Source organism: Cygnus olor, chromosome 8 (assembly GCF_009769625.2).
Source record: "Cygnus olor isolate bCygOlo1 chromosome 8, bCygOlo1.pri.v2, whole genome shotgun sequence".
Classification (NCBI taxonomy): Eukaryota; Metazoa; Chordata; class Aves; order Anseriformes; family Anatidae; genus Cygnus; species Cygnus olor.
In genome coordinates this window covers 20,876,137-20,898,867 of record NC_049176.1, presented here as the reverse complement: position 1 = coordinate 20,898,867, position 22,731 = coordinate 20,876,137, and the positions used below count along the sequence as shown (strand labels likewise).

Sequence of the window (22,731 nt, the reverse complement as noted above, 5' to 3'; positions counted from 1 at the left end):
AGTTCTACGGGAAAAATACCGAGAGAAGCTGCGATCGAAAGGCTTTGGAATCGGCTCGGGGAAAGCTTGCAAGGGGCAGGGCGGTGGCAGCGCCGCACCAGGAGTTGGGGGCGTCGGTGTGGTTCGGGAACGCGGCTTCCAAGCGCTGCCTGCCCGCTGCCGGGGAGCCAGCGGCGGCCGGGCGGGGGCGGCTGCGCGGGACGGGGAAAGGGGACGGGGACGGGGCTGGGGCTGGGGCTGGGGCCGAGGACGGAACCGGAGTCGCTGCCCTCCGGCGGAGCCCCGCGGCCGGGGGGAGGCAGAAGTTAACTTCCACCTGCCCTGCAGCCGCCGCTGCGCCGGCGGGAGGAGGCGGAGGCGGAGGCGGAGGCAGGCGGGGCAGCCGAAGACCCGGCTCTGGCAGCCCCGGGGGTCCGGCCGGCCGCGGCTCCCCCCGCATCCCCGCCACGGCGGCGCTTCCCCGGCCGAGCCATGGCCGCGGCATCCCCGCCATGCCGAGCCTAGCGGGCAGCGGGAGGCCCGGCGGCCGGGAGGCGCCCAAAATGAAGAGCCTGCTGGTGAGTGCCTTGCCGCCGCTGCTCAGCCCGGCCCCGGCGGGGGGGAGCGGGGCTGCCCCGGGCCCCCCGCATCCCTGCCCGCGCACCCCGCGGCTCCCCGGGCTCGCGGGGAGCCGAGCGAAACCCAGGCGGCGGCGGCGAAGAACTTTCCGCCTGCTTTCTTTTATTCGTGTTGCTCGCCGTTCGGGGGATCCGGCTGTGTGTGTGTGTGTGCGTTTGAAGGAGCGTGCGGAAAGCCGAGCTGCTTAAAGGACGAGGCTGGAGGTGGCCGGAGGGAGCGGGGGGGGGGCGCGACAATCCCCAGCACTCGCTCAAACGCACGCATGAGACGCCCGGAGGGGGACGGTGCATGGCGAGGAGAGGCGCGGGGAGCCGGGCAGGAGGCAAGAGGCAGATCCGGGGGCTGCCAGCGGGGCAGAGGAGCGGGTCGGCACCGGGGGGGTGGGGGGCGATCCACGGGCGCACTTTTGCCGGGGCTCTCGCAGCGTGAAACTTGCGGTGGGGAGCGGGGCACGGAGCGGGGCTGCCGGCCGGCCCCGCAGCGCTCAGCCGCCTCTCTCTGCCCCCCGCAGCGCCACGGGCTGGCCGTCTGCTTGGCGCTCACCACCATGTGCACCAGCTTGTTGCTCATGTACGGCGGCATCGGCGGCGGGGGCCACCCGGAGCCGCGGCAGCAGCAGCAGCAGCAGCAGCAGGTGGCGGCGGCGCCCAGCCGCCCGCCGGGACGCGGCCAGCAGCACCCGGCGCTCCCCGTCGGAGCCGGGCTCCTGGAGGGCTACATCAGCGTCCTGGAGCACAAGGTGAGCCCTCTCACCGGGCACCCGGGGGTCCTGCGCTGCCCCGTCCTCTGAGGGGACAGCTGAGCTCGCCTCGCTGCCCACCGGGAGGTGGGGGGGGGCTCGGGATGCCCCCCGGCCTCGCTGCCAGCTCTGGCTCCGGCAGCCTTCGGGTGCTGATGCGCCTGGCCCTAGGTGTGTGGGTTGGCGGGGTCAGGAGGTGGTGGCCTGCTGGCAGGCGAGCCTCTGTGGTGCTGTTTTTTCTCCTCTCTTGCCCAGCAGAAGATGCAAGGTGAAGTGTTTGGGGTCTGGTGCTGAATGCTGGAGGTACACTACCTCTAGCGCCGAGGAAGGGTTAAGGAAGTAAGTTTAGCTACTGGAAGGGAAAGTCAATAGGCAGGTGTTTATTCTTAGCTGATTTAGTCTTGGGAAACCAAAGAGAACTGTAGCTCCAGCACAAATGACCTTTTCATCCTCCTCCTGGGAAGCAGAAGTTGTCAACCATAGTTTCCATTCTAGAAATCGAGGACACTTCTTTAATGGTGATCAAAATCAAAATGATGTCCCTCCCCTTGACATGGGAATCATCAGACTGTAATACCTGTGTATGAGAGACAGGCAGACTGAGCTTTGGTATCTCACAGGACAGATGTAATGAAATAAAGTGAGCGAGGTGGCACATCCATGCTGAAGAGGTACTTGAGATTCAATAATTTTCTCAGAAGGCAGATTCCTCTGCCGCTCAGGCAGTGTTCAGTTTGTTGCGTTTATGTAGAGGCTCCAAGGACCCCCCTCTGCCAACCCCCCAGCTAATGTTTAGTACGCACACTTTACAGCAAGAATGGGAAAAACAGCAAGGGAAGTGAGGATTCTCAACTTTCTCGTGTTTTCACATCCAGACTGACATCTTTCTGAAAGATGTGTTGTCAAACAAGTTACTGGGCTCAGTTTAGAGGTACTGTGTGAAGACTAGTGACTTTGATATACAGGGATTTTTATTGTTCCTTCTGGCTTCGCTTTCTATGCAAGAGTTATCTGTAGTGTTCTTAACACAGAAAAATAGCTCGTGATGGTCCCTTGTAGGCTTTATTTGCTTTCTTACATGGTTCCTTGGAAATTCTCAGATGCAGTGTCTGTTGGCTATAGAAGAAGCAAGCTTGGCCATGGGGCTTCCTAATGTTTGTATACTTACTGTGTGTTCTTTTGTAATTCTTTTGTCCTTCTTGGACATGGCTGTAGTGATGAGATGTAGATATATATGCGCATGATTTTTGTAAGCTGTAATCACTGAAAAGGCATCTGTGGGGTTTTTTAGGCCATATATGTGCATAGCCATCTGACACTGGTAACCCCTTAGGACCGTTTCTCCTGACTACAAAATATTATTAGAATATATTTAAAATCATTATTCTGTTTATTATTTTCCAAGGTAATTTTAACATTTCCCTGTGTTTTGGAAAAAGCTGCTTCTCTAGCTTTTTAATATATTGTATTATGCCCCCAAACCCACAGACACTCTATTTCTGAATTTTATTTCACACAGCTTGTGCCTTGCAGTAGTAATCTGCTGAAGCTTTAATAACTTTTCCACATAACTTCTGTGGGTCAAAAAGAAGATAGTGCAGTCCCTGCTGTGATCCCAGCTTGCTTTGTGTTATTTTAACTCACGAGATCCTGCAGAGAGCTGTGCCACCGTGGTACACAGGGCCGTGAGGACAGGGAGATGATGGTGGAAAGAAGGGCTCAGATTTGTCTCTTAATAGTGCATTTGTTTTAGTAATTTAAGAGACAGAGATATTTAACATGGATTTTGAATCCCAGAATACGTAGATTTCTGGTGGAATAAAAAATGGTGAGCTTGAAAATCCCAGGCACTAATGGCTTGGAAAAAGAAGGGTGCAGGATTAGTGATGATGAGAGAAGGGGAAGGAGAGAGTTTGCAAGAACTGAAAAAAGGTGACAGATTTTCAGGGAACGTGGTTCTTCGGTGGACAGTGAAGACTGCAGAGGTGACAGTTTGAATAGCAATAATCATAAAAGTCCAGTCCAAAGTGAAAGAAAATGAAGTAATCAGGGAGATTTAAGGAACGTTAGGAGAACTGCAAGAAGAGAGCAAGATAAACTTCTGTAGCTGTGAGGACATGGTATTTTAGGAGATGGGGTCTGGAAGGAAATGAAAAGTACTTTGTGTATGAGGACAACAGGCTTGGAAAGGTTAGGGGAGGAGAATGACTTCAGCAAAGGTATGTGTTATTTTGATGGCACAGAGGTGACTGTGAAATGACAACAGATGGATTTTTCACAAAACAGCTGCCTTAATTTCTCACATAGAATCTGCACATTATCTGCCAAGAAGCTGAATGACCATTTTGCAAAATTCATCCTTTGCAATACAGTTCGTGCACTGTTGACAGGAGTAGACTAAATGTTGAACTCAGGTCTAGGAGCTAAAACACGTTGATAACTTTAGAAAGACTTTGTTTGTTTGCTTGTTTTCTGGAGCCAGTGGTTTGCTTTAATAGGAAAACTAATTTTGTGTTTATGTTGTTGTACCCCTTCTGATACCTTTAATGAGAGTAAGTATGCACGTATATGTAGAAGCTGATAAGTGATAAAGTTATTAATCCAAAATTGCAACGTGGATATTGTCATGTACAGAAGCTGTACTATACGGTTGCATAGACATTTCTCTTCAGGAGTAAAATTTAATAATTGTCCACCTTATGATATACCACATATTACAAATGCCTATCACTTCTAGCAGTACAGCTCGTTTGGTAGCGCTGGGTGACTGTGTATGGAGACTGTTTCCCAGAAAATCAAGGTACTTAGTAAAGTACCAATGATTTTAAAATATAGCTTGCAATTCTGTAATTACCAATTATTTGCCTCCTTTTATTTTACATTCAGTAAGAACTGTAGTTCCTCATCCATCCTGTCAAGATAAGCAAGCAGTCTCTGAGAATACGGCTAAAATACATAATTGTCTATTTCCTGGGTTGGAGAGTCTTTTTGCAGGAGTCTCTTGTCACTTGGTCAGATTTGTGATGTTTTGTTCTTAGTGTTTTGTCTTTATGGTTTTTGCAAGCCTTTTTCCCTGAACGGAGAAGCAGAGATCAGAATCCGTTTTCTTAGCTTTTGCAGCCTTTTGTAGTTTAGCACTGCAAACTTCATTTTTGTTGAACTGAGCTCTTAAGAAATGTAGAACGGCAACAGATTCAGAGGTGGGTTCTTGACATTTCACCTCAGCATGTCCCAGACCAACAGCAGTTGACAGTCACTGTTGATGGATGTTTGAAATGAATTAATATCCTTTTTGTACCTAATAGTCAGATGTTTATATCCTAAAAACTCTCACATTCGGAACAGAAAACGTGGTTTGCTGATGGCTGCTGTTGGGGGGTCAAGGACTGAAGCGCAACAGAGATGTAGCAGCTGCCCTACTTCGAGGAGCTGTTACTGTCTGCAGAGGCACATTGGCAGAGGAGCGCTGCTTAGCTTTTGCATCTGCAATTAGGAAGGACAAGAGTCCCAGACTGTCAAACTAACATCTTTCATGAATTCTTTGAGTGTAATCCTGAAATTAAAGAGGTTTTGTCATTGGTGTCGAGGGAAGCAGAATTATGCTCTTCCGTAGGGAGGCATGAGGATAAGACTTTCTGCTGATTTATCACAGTGCTGGCAAGAAATTACAATGCTAATATTTTTAAAGCAATTACTGCATACAAATAAGGGACTGTTAATGAAAGTAGGAAACCTAGCACTATTGCAAAACTTGCAAGAAATAAATATTTAACCATTATATTACTATTCTGAAATGAATGTGAGAACATGTCTCTAGATAGTTAAAAGCTTTTTACCCGGTATTGACTCAACAGTTGGTACTACGAATAAAATACGAGTTTGTCACATGTGTAATTGAATAATATTTCAAGCCATTTTGTTTCTTAGAAAATAATATAAAAAATCAAAATCAGTCTTGCAGACAAAATGTACGAGTTACTAGAACTCTGTTGAAATACCTTAAGAGAGCATGGAGACCAACATGATAATATAAGAGATCACAATGTTTTCTTAATTTATGATAATGTAAATCATCATATGCAAAGAAATCTTTGTGATCCCTGTAAATTAATGCAGATCAGAGAGTGGTGTAGTTAATGAAGTGTTTGAGGAAGAGTCATTCTGCAAATAGTGCCATAGCTCCATAATATCTGAGACACACTAACGTGTTCTCAGATTAAGCTGTTTTTTTCTAGCTTAGTAAACTTTTTTTCATTTAGAGGTGGGGGGTGCAATCTTGCCATGTTTTATGTCCTTTTAAAGGAGTATTAGAGAGAGACAGTTTGGAATTTGAATTTTACCTAAGTAATTAAAGCATTGATGTTTTGGGGCTGAATATTTAGAGGGGGTCATTAAACCAACCTTCACAACTAACCTATGTGGAGATGGGAAGGAATGAGGGTTATAGTTTCTTTGAAATTAATTTCTCACAAAATTGAAGGTATCTTGGGACAAAATAGCTTGTCTTGCCTGAGGTGGGCTCAAACACACTGAGTTAAACTAAACCATATTCCATGATTCCATTAAATGTTCTTTTTTGCTTTAGAAATTCTTACCTGTAAGGGAAGGAGCACAGACTTTACTATGCAATTAAATATTTGATGGAGTTTTTATTATAAGAGAGATCCACAAGGGGGAGACTTTATTCTGGAATAACCTTCTTGGGGGACACTCACACCTGTCAAAAAATCTAAGTGAGGTGAGAGTCCAAAGGGCCCCTTGGTCAGTGTTTTGTTGGTTTCTTGGATATATATATATGTATATATATATATATATATATACACTTGTGTGTGTGTGTGTGTACTGTAGTTACCTTTTCTTCTGATAAGCTGTAAGTTCATTACTGACAGAGTAAACAAAACAATAAGACTATGACAATAGGAGAATGTAACTGAATATACAGACATACAGTCTGAGACAATTATATTTTACCAGATTTACCCAGTGTCTGAGTAATAACTATCTTGCGCTTTACATTTTCTTGCTTTTGAGCTACTGCAGTAGCCTGCTTTTTCAACCTAACAAATCATTATTCTGATCCTTGTCTAAAATTTCTAGCAGCTTCCATGTTCGCCTAGTGTGCATTACGGAGCACACAACAACGCTGGGAAATGATGGTACATTTTTCTGTTTTCCAAGTTGCTTGGCACCTCTGCGAAGAACCAGTAGTCCTAGCTTGGCACTGTTCCTACTTACAAGATCTTGAAATATTTTCAAATATTATTTACATAGAGGCATGAGTTAGCTGTGCAGGTTATGCATCTGTTTTATTCAGCTTTTTGAAAGGGGCATCTTCTGTAGTTGGACAATGTTTATTTTTAGAATTCTTACTCCAGTGTCTGCTTGAGAGAGAATATGAATGTTAGCTGTCAAAGTCATAAAGCCAAGTAATATTTTACAGTTATAACTATTGCCTAATTCTTTCTGAAATTAGTGCCATTGAAGATGGAATCTAGCAGAAGTAGTGGCTCCAGGCTGAGATGAGGACCTGTTGCTTGAAAGAAATGTCTGAAAAGAGTACAGGTACCATTCAGATGTCCCTGGAATTGAAAGATGTTCGGTATGCATCTAATATTTGCTGGTTTTACATTAATTCATGTAATGTGATACATAAAATCCTACCCAGCCACAAACTAGCCATGTTCTGATCATTTTCTGGTTGTTGAGGAGATTAAGCAGAATAAATCATTGTCATCATACTGAGAACAGAGAAAGCACTGGAGTTTACACCAGACGAAGATCTTGCCCCATGTAATTTGTGACATGATCTAAAATTGTGGTATACCTTAAATCTTTCATATAAACTGAAACAAAAAGATCATTTCAGAGACTGTATCACAAATTCTTGATGATTGATTTCAGTACAAGCATAAATAGTAGGTAGATGGTCAGGTCAAGACAGTTAATGCAGAATTGTATTTTAATTTTCTTACATTTTGAAAGAGTCACACCTCACAGCAATATCTGACACCATGAAATTGGTCATAATAATTATCTTCTTTTTACAACTGACTCAGACAAAGTTCTTATTTTTTTTCTTCCTAGAAGAAGAATTGCAGAAACATGAAGATGTTTTTATTTATTTTGTGCTTCTCATTTTTGATTGTTTCTGGATTACAGCCTTTCTTCTGACTCATGGAAAATGAAGAATGAGTAAATATGTTCTTTCCAGTTTAATGAATGCCCTTTGCATCATATTTTAATAAGTGTGAACAGCCTGTTTCCCTTATCTCATTCCCTGTCTTCTTTTAAGAACATGAAGAATTCCTCATTTGGTGGATATGCAAAATATTTCCATACGGGGAATTAGTGACACTTTGTCTGCTAGGGAAATTTGCATGTCTCTCATGCAAAACCTGTTAATTTTTTTCTTTTCGTTTTCATCATTAGTTTCAATGGCCACATTTATATTTCCAGTATGTGCCTAAGTATATTACACTTCATAACAATTTAAATTTACCATGTTACGCACTTTTTGCACACTATCTTTCACTGTGAGCATTTTAGGCTATTTCCATCTTCCTGTGAAGACAAAGTGCTCTTTTGAAGGGCGTTAATCCTTAGTGGAAGCAAGTCTGAACTAAATGAGATTTTCAATGACAGGAAATGTAATTTTTGTTCACAACTGATGGATATCTCTCAATAGAGTTCCTTAAGTTTTCCCTTTCTGCTTGTCCTGGGGCATAAGTGGATATTGAGTGCTGTCCTAACTGTGTGATCTTCAGAACAATAGACTGCAGGTAGTTTTCTTTCCTCGGTGACCTTCTTTATTAGTTTAACCTGTATTGCTCAGTAATGCTCTGTATGCACATCCTTGATGCTGAGGTGGCATTGATACTGAGGAACTCAGTGTATTAATTTAACTTCTAATTAGGGCAATTATGATCAAATCAGCAGTCGTTTGGTGCTGATATAAGCAGATGTGACAGCACAAAAGCTACTTTGAAGGTGAGATGGAGCATCATGATGTTTCACCTCATCCCGTTTCACCTCCTCCATAAGCAGTCTCATCACTCTTTTGCTCCAGCAGTTAAAGCTAAAAGTGTTAAGACCAGGTTAATTACTGAAGTTTGCTCTCAGCTGGAAAAGCAAATATTTTCAGTTCAGGAACTGCTATTAATTGTTCTCCTTTGTCATTCTGAAAATATCCAAATACGGTTAAGAATAAGAGTCTCATAGGATGGGAGGGGACAGATCAAAGCTGTAACCTTCAGCCTTCACAGTCTGTTTGCAAAATGCAGATGGTGAAGTGGAGCTCTGAGGTGCCCCCTGATGGTACATGAAAGATAGAGCTGGGCCCTGAGAAACACATGCAGACACGTTCCTGTAGGAAATATGCAACGTGAACTGAGATTAGGCGCATCTGGTAATACTTCTAGCGCCTGGACTGTATGCAGAGAGGTACATGCTCCCATACAACATGTGTATTAGCTGTGGTAGTACTGAATTCTGACCGGATCACTGTAAGAAAACTTTGGAAAAAGATGAGGTTAATCTAAAATACGGAGGGGGTAAACTGGTAGAAGTAATAGATTGCTAGAGTATTTTTTTTTCACAGAGATGATGAGCCAGTGCAAAATGTTCATTGTCTAAGATAAGGGAACAGCAATAGGCTTACATGGTATACAGGCAGCATAGATTTTTTATTTTTTTTTTAGTTTGGATTTAATAATTTAGACTGTTGTAAGTAACACAGAACAAGAATATATAAATGTGTGCTTTGTCCTCTAATAGAACACATTAAGACTTCATTGCATTTGTAGAAAATTTCCCATCACAGAATGGGTGACTTGGTAAGAAATAACCCGGAAAAGAGCAGCAGTATGTTTCTCAGTAAACAGGCAGTGCGTTTATATTATGCATTTTTGTTTAGCAAATATATTTTTATTTTAGTATGTTATTAGCCTCCTCAGATATTGTCGTGAAGTTAATATTGCAAAAGCAAAATATTCTGTAAAGTTTATACCGTCAGACAGCATTAAATTAGAGTATGTCTTGCCCTCGGCTGTAGCAGGTCATAAGAGTAGATGTAGTAACACTCAGCAGAGCATCAGTATATCTCTAAGGAAAAGAAAAACTCTACAGTGAAAGTTTGTGCAAATGTACATCTGTATCAAGCTCTGTGCACAGGAAAGTTAAAGGCAGCTGCTATGGTTCAGAAATGGCTCTCTGAGAAATAGGCTTCTGGAGACTGTGCTCATCACCAAGGCAAGCTCTTCACCAGTTTGCCTGCATGGGATTAAAACCTTTTGTTCCAGTTCGAGACACCAGGACAATTTGTGCAGATAGTGACATGAGCTACATCCAGGCTCATTGCCTTCTAAACTTTCTTGCCTGCATTGCATTCTCTATGGATAGGCGTTTTTGTTCTGTGTCAATGAAATTCACCCGCGTGGCTTGTACGAACCATAAGCGTCTGAGGGAGCACATGATGGAGGCAACTGACAGGAAGGTGGCACGTTGTCGTGGGGTAGTAAAGTGTGATGCAGAGATCCCAAAGCTAGGGGGGGCTTGGTCAATAAGTCTATACAGTGTAGTCTGAGACAGGCTTGTTAGCTTGAATTTGAAATCAGAATTGTCACACTGAACCTGAGCAAATAAGTCCTGGCCTTTGGCAGCAATATTTCTTCTGGAGCTGGGTGGGCTCTGCACCGTGCTGTCTGCAGCACTCAGGGTCAGGATAGGCTGCAGCTACACCAAGTGTCTTGGGAACGGTGGTACCGGCACGTCCAGAACATTTCTCGACAATTCTCAGGTGTGGTGCCAAGGACTGAAACCACATTTGCAATATTAGCTGTTCTTTAGCTTTATCCTTCTAAACTATAACCATGTTGTATTTTGCAGAGATTGAACATTTGGCTAAAAATCTGCTTAGAAAACATTATGATTTCCAAGGCCTGTCCATAGTCCTTATGAGAAATCTTTTGACCATTTGCATGGAAGCACTGCCCTCCCAACCTTTATGCAGAGTACAGAGGCTCACAGGCAGTGTGTGTGCTGTTGTACAACCTGTGCCGTCCCTTCCCTGCTCCGCTGTAGCTTACAACATGCCTTCCTTGGGCCCGTCCTTGAGGTACTTGGCTAAATTTCATCCCTGGAGATTAGAATAATGACAAACGTGCTCCTAAATTTTGTTGCTGTCCATTTTATTCCTAATGCTACTGTAAAAGGGTTAGTTATACATACCTCAGCATATTGGTTGTCTCTAAAATAGGAACATAAAATCTCAAAATACAGCCAGTGGTCTGCCTGCAGCTGCCAGAGTAATGCAGAATTAATGCTGCCTGTCCTTCTCAGCAAATTGTCCTGTGCCTGGATATTTGTAGGTAAACTCCTTTTTTTTTTTTCTAAAACAAAGCAAACCAAATCACTTTATATTTTATTTAGATTATTTTAAAGAATATAAGTGTTAAGAAAGAAATTACCATTATCGTTGATGACTGTCCAAAATACATTTTACAGATTAAAAACCTGCGGCAAAGTCACTGCCGTTGCCACGCGTTCAGCTACTCGTGTATTCTCTTTGTAATACCGCTCTGGCTTTCTTCCTGTTTTTAATACCAATTCGTGAGTCTTAGGAAGACTGGGTCAGTTGGTTATAACATTGCTCACATTGTCCACAAGAAGCACTCGCACACGAACGGGTCCATGCGGAAGAAGCAGCACTTGAGTGAGGGTTTCCCCTCGTGCCGGGTGCCAGCTGACACGGTGTCGCAGCATATGGCGGGGTGGGAGGCTGCCAGCAGACGGGCGCGTGCTCTGCCCTCCCTTTGAGCTGCTTGGAGATGCGTCAGCTCTGCTCTGGCAGCTGAGGAGCTGCAGTGAGCATGTTGCTAAGCCAGAACTAATAAGCTTGACGGGGAGGCAGGGTTTATTATCTTGGGCTCAGCAGGATATTTAGCGTGGTTCTGTGGCTCGTACCATAGAGCTTCTGCGTGTCCTATGGCCTTGACTGACAGGCAGAGCTTGCTCGTGGTTGTACTGAGCATGGGCAGTGTTTGCTTGCACCTCCCTGCTAAAACCTGTACTCCACATCCGGGTGGTTTCCTCATGCTCCTCGAGGAGCACAGGAAACTGCACGCTCCTCAGTGTTCAGTCAGAAGTGTGACGTACCTCACAGTACTTGTTACTTTAACTGTGGTCCCTAGAACAGACTGCCAAAGATACATACATAAAAAGATTGTTCTTCAGCATTTCTCTTTTGTGCAACAGACTAATATTTTCAGTTTTTTGAAACGAAACCCTAAGCTAAGTTCACAGAGCACAATTTAATCATCTAATTTAGGACAAATTCTGCTGATTTCACTGGGCACATTCTTATCAAAGAAAGGATTTTAATTGTTTTGGTTTAGAAAGTCATGTTTGAAAATCAGGCTAAGGTTTTTTTTGTTTGTTTGTTATATGGCTGTTTCTATACACCTAGACAGGTTATTTCATTTGTAATGTGTTTTCTTACCATGTATATTTCATTGGAAATACTGACAACTGCACCTTAATTTCAGTCAGTGAAGAAATTTTTGAAGATGATAGGATATTTAGCAATATCTTCACTATCTAACATAAGACTGAGCCTTAATGGTACTCTTCCCATAGCTAATTTTCATATTCATAGATTTAATTTAGACTTCTCTTTTAATTTTTATGAATCGCCAAAAGCTATGTTTTTTAAAAAGTAGAATCAAAACTAGAGCTAAAGTCTTCCTTTTCCCTGTATCTGCGTTGCGTCTCAGTGGCAGCACAAAGAAGCAATGAAGCTAGTTACAGATATGCTGAATATTTGTTCTCAGTAGCAGTGTTGGTGTATCCCTGATGGTTTAAGGGCATAAATGAGGTACTTTGTGCAGCTGGTAGATGTGCAGGAGGGATAGCAGGGCCAGGAGGGTATCTCTGGTATTAATGTGTCTGATTTCTGCCAGCACAGTGATCCCTTTTGATCTGCAGCAATTTGTGCAATACAGAGCAGCTTTCCGGGTATCTTTAATTATGCCCGTCGACATTTTGGCCTGGAAAGTGGAATGAGGCTTTAGAATCACCTTTCACTCCCAGCTGTGCTGATTTGAAACTTCGCACAGCTTGTTACCCAGCTGTAAGTGTAAGGATCATGTTTCTGCTCTCATGAAAGACAATGAATGTACAGCACCTTGGGCTTCAGTAGAAGGTGCAGCTGGCTCTCAGCCTTTCTGTCAGAGCTCTCAAGAAGCAGTAACAACATATCATATACATACATATGCATATTACCTATAATGACACATATCTTCAGATCAAATCTAGGTTGGAGATGATTCACGGGACCTGAAAACCTGTCTTTCATATTGCTATGATATACAGTGAAACTGCTGTGTTAGGAGCACCTTAGAAATACAGCTTATGCTAAAAACACCGACAAAGCCTTAATGCTTATATCAGTGCTCTCAGACATATCTAGAATAAATTGATTGATGATATCATGCACCAGCTTTATTAAAGTTTCTCAGAACTGTTTTTTTATAACTGTGCTGCTTCCTAGGGATATTTTTCAGTGTTATGAATATGACATCTCCTATTTGTAGTGCATAATGTGAAAAAAAATGTTTTAACATGATGATTAGTGTCCTAACATTTGAACTTTCAGGTACGATGGTTAATTTTCACAGTCAATAGCAAATTACAAAAGAAGATTAATTCCACTTGAAAGTGCAAGAGGTGATCTCAGCTGTGTCCTGCTACATCCAAGGACCAGTGGTTATTCAAGTCCTCAAGACTTTGTGAATTTGAGTGCGTGCTCAGAGAAAGTGCATGAAAACCTTGTGACTGAGATCTGAGGTAAAAACTAAGGACAGCTATAACAGAGCAGAGTGTAAGCCAGTTTCGCTAAAATTGCTGTCCCATTGCCTCTTGAGTGTGGATGATGAAGTTGCATCTACTCTTTTTTATTGGAATTGCTTTTTGTGTACCAGTCTGTGCAAAGCACTGAGACTTTGAAATTCAAAATAAAAGTAATCTTAAAAAAAAATCTAATTCCTTTTTGTTTCCCTTTGAAAACAAATAGATGTGTCAATTTTTTTTGTTTCATATCCCATATTTTACATCAGTAAAAGTACTGAAAATTACATTACACTGTGTTTATTAAAGCTGTGCTCCTACCCAGTAATACACATAAGACATCTTATACTGCCTTAAGGATTAAGTTAAGCTCCTTTGTCAAGCCTGTTGGTATGGCAGGACTGTTAATCTTTAACTGTCAGACTCTGGTGAGATCCTTCTTTAGACTGAGGCCATGTCTAAGTGCAAAAAAATTAAAAAGAATCAACTCTCCTAGTATTTACGCCTTCATATTTTTGCACAGAGCAATCAATAAAAAGAGAAGCGGCGCTAGGCATAGATAGTCCTATAAGAAGATTGCATTTCAAGGCCCTTATTTAGCAGCATCATAATTTGCTTTATGTTTATGCTTGTGAAATATGAAGACAAAGTTGACAGAAGGTGTTCAAAATACTAAATTCATGAAAATAAGACGTGCAGTGGGTGACAGCCCATTGAAAGGAGGACAGGGGAAATTGTGTGAGCCTACTTTTTCTAATTAAAATTCTATAGAGTTGTCTACGTTATGTTCATGTTTTATTACATCAGTAATTACTCTTACACTTTCCTTTCAAATTACAGCATTAAGTCACAAAAGAGGAAATGTGCTATAGTTGCAGCATATTTTGAGAAGGCAAGACTTGAAACAAAACCGTATGAAAAGAGTGGTGAAGCTGGGAGGCAAAGTTAAATTCATCGTGAGGGATTAAACCTAATATTTTAGCCCCAGCAAGGTATAAAATTGGTAATAGGGAGCCACAGTGCTGTGCTATAGATATTAGATGTTTAGATTTCACTGTGGATGCCTGTACTGTTTCATAATTTCAATATTGTCTTAGCTATAATTTATGAAGAGGATTTTAAAATAATTATCCAATAATAGCCAAGTAGTGCAATTTGTGCAAATATATGTGATCATGAAAGTGGTAGCATAATCATCCATTGAAATGATACAGGTTGAACATTGCAGCAGTTGCAAAAAATTCTACAAATAAGCTTTTTGGCATGGAAGATGCCTAAATAGTACTTTTGTGATCAGGCCATATTTTTTGAAATAATGGGGAAAGAAACCCTCAACAAATAAAAAAAAATCTATCTTGTTCTTCAAATATAGTTTCAAGTGCCTGTTTTTGTATTTTATACACATACAACCTTCCCATTTTCTGAAACAAGGGGTCCTTTCCCTCAACTCATGAAATAATAATACTTTGTACTTACATATCACCTTACTTCTGAGGATCTCCCAGTGCCATAGAAGCATTAAATGGAGACTCCTGCCTTAAAGTACAGGAGTATTAATTCCTTATTACATAGGGGGATAGTGAAACAGAGAAAAGTTCAAACCATAGTTTTGACCTTGAGTGCCCACTTAGGAATTTCAGACAGGAATTTGAAAAGTGCTGAAGTGTTGAAAACCATGGGGACTCAACCTCAGTATAGGCCCACAAGCACTCACTGGAGATTAACTTGGGAGTTACATACTGTGTACTGGGGCAGTTATGCACCTGAAAATGGATTCAGGATACCTGTCTGCTGAGTGGAGCTGCCCAGCAGAAAAGTACTGAAGTGCACTTTCAGTCCGGACCTTTTGCTTGACCAGAATCATGGTGAAGGATAATTTAGCACATAGAGAAAAGGTAGCAAAACAGAATGCAATGTGTGGTCTTGAGTCGGGGATCTTACATGGAAATGAGGCATAAAGGGCCTGAGTTCCTGCTCCAGAAACTGTTAAAGCATGTTTTAAACAGTTGTGCCACATAAATGGAAGGGTACAGCGTTACCTTGTAACTTTCAAAAGAGGTTTTCCAATCTGTTCTACTGAATTAACTTGCCCAGGCACCTCCAGCCCCTTCCTCGTGTGTGGCAATGCTGTGTCGGATGTCCTGGGCGGCCGCCAGGTTTAGCCCCTGCCAGATCATGGTCAGGCAAGCAGGAGGAGTGGCACTTGAGCACAGATTTAGATCGTAGCTGAACAAAAGGCTTTTGAAGACCACACTTTTGGTTTAGGCTTTCAGGTTCTGTGGAAATGTCATCTGTGTCTGTGATGCTGAGATCTCACTCTAAATTAGTATGTGGGCACGTAAATAAATGACCGGATTTTCAGAGCATGCTGAACCACATGCATTTCACAGCAACTCTGGTGACCTAGGGCAGGTTAACTCTTTGAGCGTGGTATTTGATTTGCACAGCAGGGCTGCACAGTATTTTGGGCGGTAATAAACCGTAATGGGGCGTGCAAATACAGGCACTGAACAGCATTAAATAGGCACCCTCAGGTCTTTGACTTAGGTCCTTAGAGAAGCAGCATATTCATCAAACTGGCACCAACTACTTATACAAAGTTCATTAATTTCTTACACCTTAAAAATATTTGTTATATCTTTCATATTTTATTATATTGTGCATTTGATATCTATTATGTGACATAGTATCAAAATGTTTAACAATCAAGTGAATTTCACTGAGGGAGAGAAGAATTATGATAACATATCTCAGATTGTTAAACTTTTTGCGTATTCAAGTAAGCCCATCATATTTAATGTAAAGAAAAATAAAATCCTTACATAACTACAGAAGAAGACCAACAAGTAGGTTATTTAAAACAAATTTGAATGTACATGTTGTGATTCCATAAAGTACTTGACTTACAGTATTGGATTTTGGAGTCTATCACAATCCTATAAAACAGAAACAGTTTGGGAAGAGCAGGAAAATTCTTGCTGTATACCTGGAAACATTCTTTAAGAGCAAAGGTAGAAGCACTCTTTAGGCTGCCAGCTCAGTCCTTAACCTCTGTATGAATGCTGACCCAGAGTTTCCCAGGGCATGGAATTGCATAAAAATCACTTGTGGTGGGGCTGTATTTGATCTCGTAAGTGAAAATGGTACATCTCCTGAAGATTTATAGACTGCCAGGACATCCACTGAAGGCTTAGTGTTTATGTAGCCCTCAGTTTCCTGTGCCTAAAATTTGCAGAACCTATAGAGCAAGTGCAAATTACAAATACAGATACAAAAAGTTTAATTATTTTCTGCACAGCAGTAGTTACATACAAACAGTACAGAAATACAGGATTTATGGAGTATCTTCTTTGGAAAAAATACAGGTCTTTTTTCAGGCTTAACATTATGCAGCTGAAGTCTAAATGACCTCAGTTTTCTTTGCTTTCTGTGGATTAGGAGTAAATATTTTTCTCTTCCCTTTCAGTGGATGAAAATGAAGATAAGACAATTCTGATCTTCTCATTTAAAATGGAAAGGTTGGAGAACTGCAAGCAATGAATTCTGTTATCATGAATAGTAAAAACGCAATAAAAGCTACAGTGGCCAGTTTTTAGAGTTAAGGTGTACTAACCAGGCCATTCCGATCAGGTACTGAATTACACACATTCCTGCGGTAACATAGGCTAGCTGCCTGACTCACAGATGGTGAACTCTGACAAATAATCCATCAAGTGATGGTGAGAAGAGTCTCAGGAAAGGCAGCCTCCAACAACTTTTATTGTCTTTATTAGAATCCATCATTTCTTGTTGTGCATCTCCTAATGTTCTCATATTGCCAGATATTCTTCTTACTTTCTAACTCTTTGTATTTCTTAGGTGAACGAAGCATAGCATTGGCTGATTAGGGCCATTCCCACATGCTGCTTTGCAGAGCTAGGAAGAGGCACACGAGGTCAGAAAATGCTACGAATTATATGCTGTTATTCAAAGAGCCCAGTCTTGTTTCTGCTCAAACTCCATGGAATTCTCCCCTGGAAATCAGCAGAAGCAGGATGAGTACCCAAGCTTGCAGTCCAGTCAGTTGTTGTTAGCAAAGGCTGCTGGTGCTGTGGGCTCAGACCTGTGTCTAGCGTCAGCTGCTGATCACCTAATAGAGGGCCTCTCTTATGTTAGGGCACAGATTATTTCCTCATTCTGCTCTGAAGTGTTGAAATCTGTAGATCGATAAAATTTGAAGACAGAAGGGCAAATATCATGCAAGGTCAGGTTCTCTCTGTCAGATTGATACATGTTAGGGAAAAGAGTGGGAAGCTGCAGTCTAGAGCTAATAATAGGTCCCAAAGACCTCCTGAACGCTTCTAAAAATCCTTGCATATAGGTCTCATTGTTCAAGGAGCAAGAGAACTCAGAAAACTATGGACATTGAAGCCATGCTGCTATTACAGAGTTGGGGTGGGGGAAATAATGATGTTATTCTAAAATACGTTTTAGGATTCTCTGTGTTAAAGGGTGACAGCAATAGAAAGTGACACTTGTCTTTGTATTAACAGTTCTAGGTTTTAATAAAGTACAGACATTGGCAATGCTGATAGTTGCCTATTATTCTGATGGTGTCCATGCAATGACCATTTATATGGAATTCCCGTTGGAGGGTTAATGTTTCAGTGGTTTTCCTCAGATCAGAGGAAATCTGTATGGTTTTATGAGTGGTGCCAGCATTATATTAATGAGGGACATTGAATCTCTGCCTTTTCTTGAAACTAACGCTAAGCTCAAGTCCCAGCGGTGCCCTGAAAGGCCAGAACTTCCTTTCATAAACCACTGACCTTTCATCATGATTATCTTTGTGAACTGGTGCTGTCTTTCAGTTAATAGAACTTGGTAATTGGGGAGCTAAGAAGGCTAAAATAGAAGTGACAGTTTTTGCTGCTGGTTAGATGTTAATGTGAGTCCTGAATGCCTTTTAAATTTGTTATTCTAAGTCTGAGGAAATGGAGAAGAGCGTTTCTATGTATTAAAAAGGCTGGGAATACAAACAAACAAAAAAACATTTGTCTGATGAGATTGAAGAATGTGTCAGTCAACTTCAAACCAGAGATACAGGTAGAGGAGCCCTTTGTGAATGCAAAAATACAATGCCTTGTTATAATTCTATATGCGTTTTTCAGAGATTTGGTACTTGAACTACAAATTCTGTTTGTAAATGCTACCACACTGAAGCTGACTTCTGGTTTAGTCCAGTAGTTGAGACAGAGAGAGAGAAACTCAAACAGGCGAACATTTCTGGAGCTGTACCTTGTTTCTCCTGGACCCTGGTGAGCGTTCAAGCAGCTCTATGCTGTCTCTAACTCTCCTTAGGCATCCTTTGTAGTGAAAGCAGCATTTAAAGGAGGCAAGTTATAATTTGGCTTTAATGAGTGATGTTTGGCAGTTCATTTGCTTTCTTAATAAAGAAATGAAAATAGTGTGACACTATGTAAGAACATGTTAACTCAAGGCCATGCAAGAAGTGACTGCTACAGACCTCACGGTTGTTCCTGGCAGTGAACTAATTGGCTGCGAGGGCAACGCAAGCAGGACACGGGTACAGAATGGGGTGCTTACTCCTGGTACCATTATTCCTTTAAACCTTCTTACAGAGCAGGTGCTGGGGTGCCAGGTACTCGCAAACACAGGACAAGCAGACAGTCCCACGCTATTGATTGTTCCTTTAATATGATGTACTGAGCACTTGCATAACTCTTCCTGAAGTGCTTTGAGCTCTTTGGGTAAAGAATGGATCAATGTTATGACTCGCAGTTTAAAGCTGGAAAATGAAATTCCTAGTGATAATTTCACTACAAACTAGGCAGCCTGTGGGTTCGTAATGATCCACAGAGCTGCTGCTTAGGCTAAAGGCAGCCTGCATTGTTTGCTTGGGGGTTCTCTATTTCTCATCCTGTGGCTGATGTGGAGGAAGCTGGTGCCTGATTGAAAGGTACAGCCCAGCTAGCTGGAGTGGGGCTTATTCCACTCACATCTGCACCCACACTTGCTGGACCTGCTGCCTGTCTGCTGCAGTTGTTAAATGAAAGGCAGTACATTCTTACTTGTTTAAGGAGACTGACTTACAGCCATGAAATGGGATAGAGAAAGAAATTAGATGTTTTCATTTTTCTGTTAAGCATTTGTTCTACAAAGTTGCATAACTGAGTGTAGGCGCTAAATCCAGGCAAAACATTCTCATCCCTGGAAAACTATACAGAGAGCATCTCATCCGAGTTGTCTGTATTTCACATGTGATTGACTTGTTCTTTTTTGTGGAACAATTTGGTGATTTTACTCTACATAGCATATCTGACTGCAGAAGCAGCAGACATTCTTTACCTCCTTTGCCATTTAATCCGGTTGTGAAGTCAGCAATATTGAAGATATTAGGGAGGAGACACAAGATTCAGTATTTTCTCAGTGATAAAGCTTTTGGAAGGATTCTTCCAGGTTTTAGAAATGACTCAGTTGTGCTGGTTCAGATTTGCTTTTCAGAATGGTTCATTTGTTATTTGCAATCAGAGTGAGAGTATGGAGGGAATATATAGTGACAGGGTATGGGATGGGGTGCAGAGGAGAAAAGTAATTCACCTGCAGTGAGTTTGTAGTACCAGGTGAATCTGGTTTACAAAGAGAAGGTTTGTCTTGAAGCCCAGTGCTGAAAACATAAATCACCTTTTAGCTATATTGTAGCTGTGTTTACCTCAAATTATTTGATGCCAGAGGTAAAGTGAAACACAGAGAAATGCTTGTTTTGAAGTCAGAGAAACTAGATGCTTGGTTTTCTTTCAGTAAAGGTTAAATCCTGCATTGGAATAACAGTAGTCTCAAAAATACCAATTGGACTTTATATATCATCTCAGTATGACATTTTTTTTTTTTTTAAAATAACCTTTTTCCTGTGTGTTATTTCCTCATCTCATTGCATCTCAGTGCGGTCTGTTGCTGTGCATTCAAATGAAATGTACCATTAAGATATATAACACTGAAAACCTCTGCCATAAAGTCTGGTGAGACACATTTTCCCTTTTACTAGTAGACAGTGATAATGAAAGTCTCTAATCTTATTAGTTCAAAAGAACCACCACACAGCACTAGGGTGCTTTAAAAAAGCAAGAAGCAGAAGAGACATGATTAAGTTTGTAGAAATAGGAAGGAAAATATTTCTTTTGAGGTAACAATGCACTTACACGAGATCGGTATTCATGTTCTGGAAGACAATAGAAGATCTTTGCTTTTGAAATTAATTTGCTTGTGTCCTGCATGAAAAAACTTAGTATTCTGCATTAATATGTTTGTGATACAACTACAAAATAGCATGTTGATAATTTCTACTATTTGTAATTTGCCTTTCTGTCAATATTCTTTATGCTGTTTGTCTTCCCACCCTCTGTGAGTGAAGTGGTAACACCTGTTTAGTTTTTAGCCACATCATTTATGATTATTCTCAGGTGGGTGTTGCTGCTCTTGGCAAGTACAGAATCTACGGGCTCTTCATAGACGTGTTTAGTAGGTAGCATTATTGTTTTATTCAAACCTTTAAATTTGACTGATGAATTCATCGATGTAGTTTTTGCAAAAGTCAGTTAAATCCATTTATTTGATATTCTGATATAATTGCTTGTGCTTGTGTTAATGCTGTTTTCCAGAAGATTAAGCATGTGCTATAGAATCTAAATTCCAGTTTTCACAAGAAAAGTGCTGATGATTTCAGTGTTTGATTTAGATAGAAAATTAAGTTTGATAGGGGACAGGCAAGAAGTAAGAAATAAATGTCAGACTAACTCTTCATGTATTTGTTATTCACCTGAGCAATTTTACTGTCTGGTTTGTAGGTCCATTCCTTGTGTCTGGATGTCATACGTTCTCTTATCCCTTTGTGCTACCCTTAAATTTGTTTCTCAGCCTCTTTTGTTAAAAACATGAAAAAAGGCTAAAAGGTCAATCATATTTATCTTAATCCAAATTATTTTCAGTAGTTGTATTTTCATCCCTCATTGATTCTAGTGGGACGTAATGCATTATATGTGCCCTAAAAGCAATATAAAATACAAAGTACTATTTATAGAATTACGAGTTTAAAAATGGGAAATATCCATATTCATGCAGTACTGTATGTGTTGTATCAGCTGTGCAGTATAATTTAGCAGATATGGTACATTGAATCCCATTGAAATCAATGAGAAATGGATATGTGACTATTTACAACGCTCATTTGTTGTAATGTTTTGGTTATTTAGAGCTGCTAAGGATTTATTACCAAAAGTGGATTTTTGTGTGCGCTGCAGTTACCCTTAAAACGTACCAGATAAATTAGCACTCAAAATGGAAAGATTCATTGTGGTGGCATTTTGGATAGTGATGGACAGTCTTTCTTCCTCTTCCTGTCCCCCATTTTGTCCTGTCCACATTGGTATAACATTGATAGACCTTTGGAGGTGAGTGGTGACAATGACGGTGCTGCCCATGAGTATTGCCATAGGTTTGCTCTACTCCCTTTGAGACTTGCCATGGAGAATTACTCGGTTCTGCTGTAGGCAGTGAAGCAACACTCTTCAGGTCTGGGGCAGCCAGCATGAGGATTTAGTATGTCATCTAGGTGATTTATGGTAGAAGTTGTGACACAGGAACAAACAAGAGGAAGGACAATCAGCAATGCTAGGGCTATATAGCATTACTGAATTTAAGTAGTCACTTGAATTTAAATAGTTTCTGACTGTACACTTCTCTCCAGAAGGACAGATGCCTATTTAACATGTCTATTGGGTTATAGAGAACTACATAATTACTTGGAGAGTTACAGTCTTAAGCCTGCTCTTTCTCTTTGCCCATTTGCAAAGCCTTATCTTGTGACTGCTTGAAAAGCTGCTGGTTTGTAGGTAGCTTAGTTACTCACCTGTAGATAGGAGTGTGTGTGGATCCATGTTCCTTGCTGCATCTCCTGTAAGGTGATTCTCTAAAATTCAGTGCTTTTCCAAACTATCCACTCCTTCAGCAGCTGTGGTGTCCTCTGGAATGTTAATGACTAGTTCTTCCTTAGGGTTATCTTGGTTTTCAGCGTGAATATCAGGTAGTCCGATGTGGTGAACATAACATTACGCATTCCAGAAATGTAGACAGCACTTTCATCTTGTACTTGGTTAGAATTTATTAAGTGAACATGGCTTACATGGGATTTTGAAGCCCTGGAGTCAATACCAAGTCCATCAATGACTTCTATGGATCATCTTAGGCAATAGTAATAAATACTGAAATGTATTTCTGTGATAGTTGTCTATTTTCTTTTTTACTAAAATAAATAAATAAATCATTCTTTACTTTGAGACAGACAGTCTCTTCTCTTGTCTCCAGGAAACCTGAGATATTTTTCCTTTTGTTTCACTTCCCAGCAACTTCCAGATATGTAGAATCAAAAGCCACAGTCCTGCCAACACATGCCCAAGTTCAGATGTTGAGCTGTTCTAACAGTTGTATCAGTACTTTATTTAGTATGTATGTGACAGACATCATAGCTTGTACTGGAG

The 22,731-nt window shown here is 41.3% G+C and overlaps 1 protein-coding gene across 2 annotated transcripts in view; it reads left to right on the top strand.

The window, feature by feature from the left end:
* Nucleotides 1–395: 395 nt before the first annotated feature.
* Nucleotides 396–22,731, top strand: part of ST6GALNAC5 (ST6 N-acetylgalactosaminide alpha-2,6-sialyltransferase 5) — a 71,219-nt gene continuing 48,883 nt past the window's right edge. The window contains exons 1-2 of one of the 2 annotated variants that reach the window (XM_040566105.1): nt 396–557; nt 1,130–1,357. In XM_040566105.1, the coding sequence (XP_040422039.1) occupies nt 492–557; nt 1,130–1,357 (294 nt within the window). In that variant the 5' untranslated portion in view covers nt 396–491. The remainder of the gene's footprint in view (nt 558–1,129; nt 1,358–22,731) is intronic. The other variant, XM_040566104.1, reaches the window with a different exon arrangement.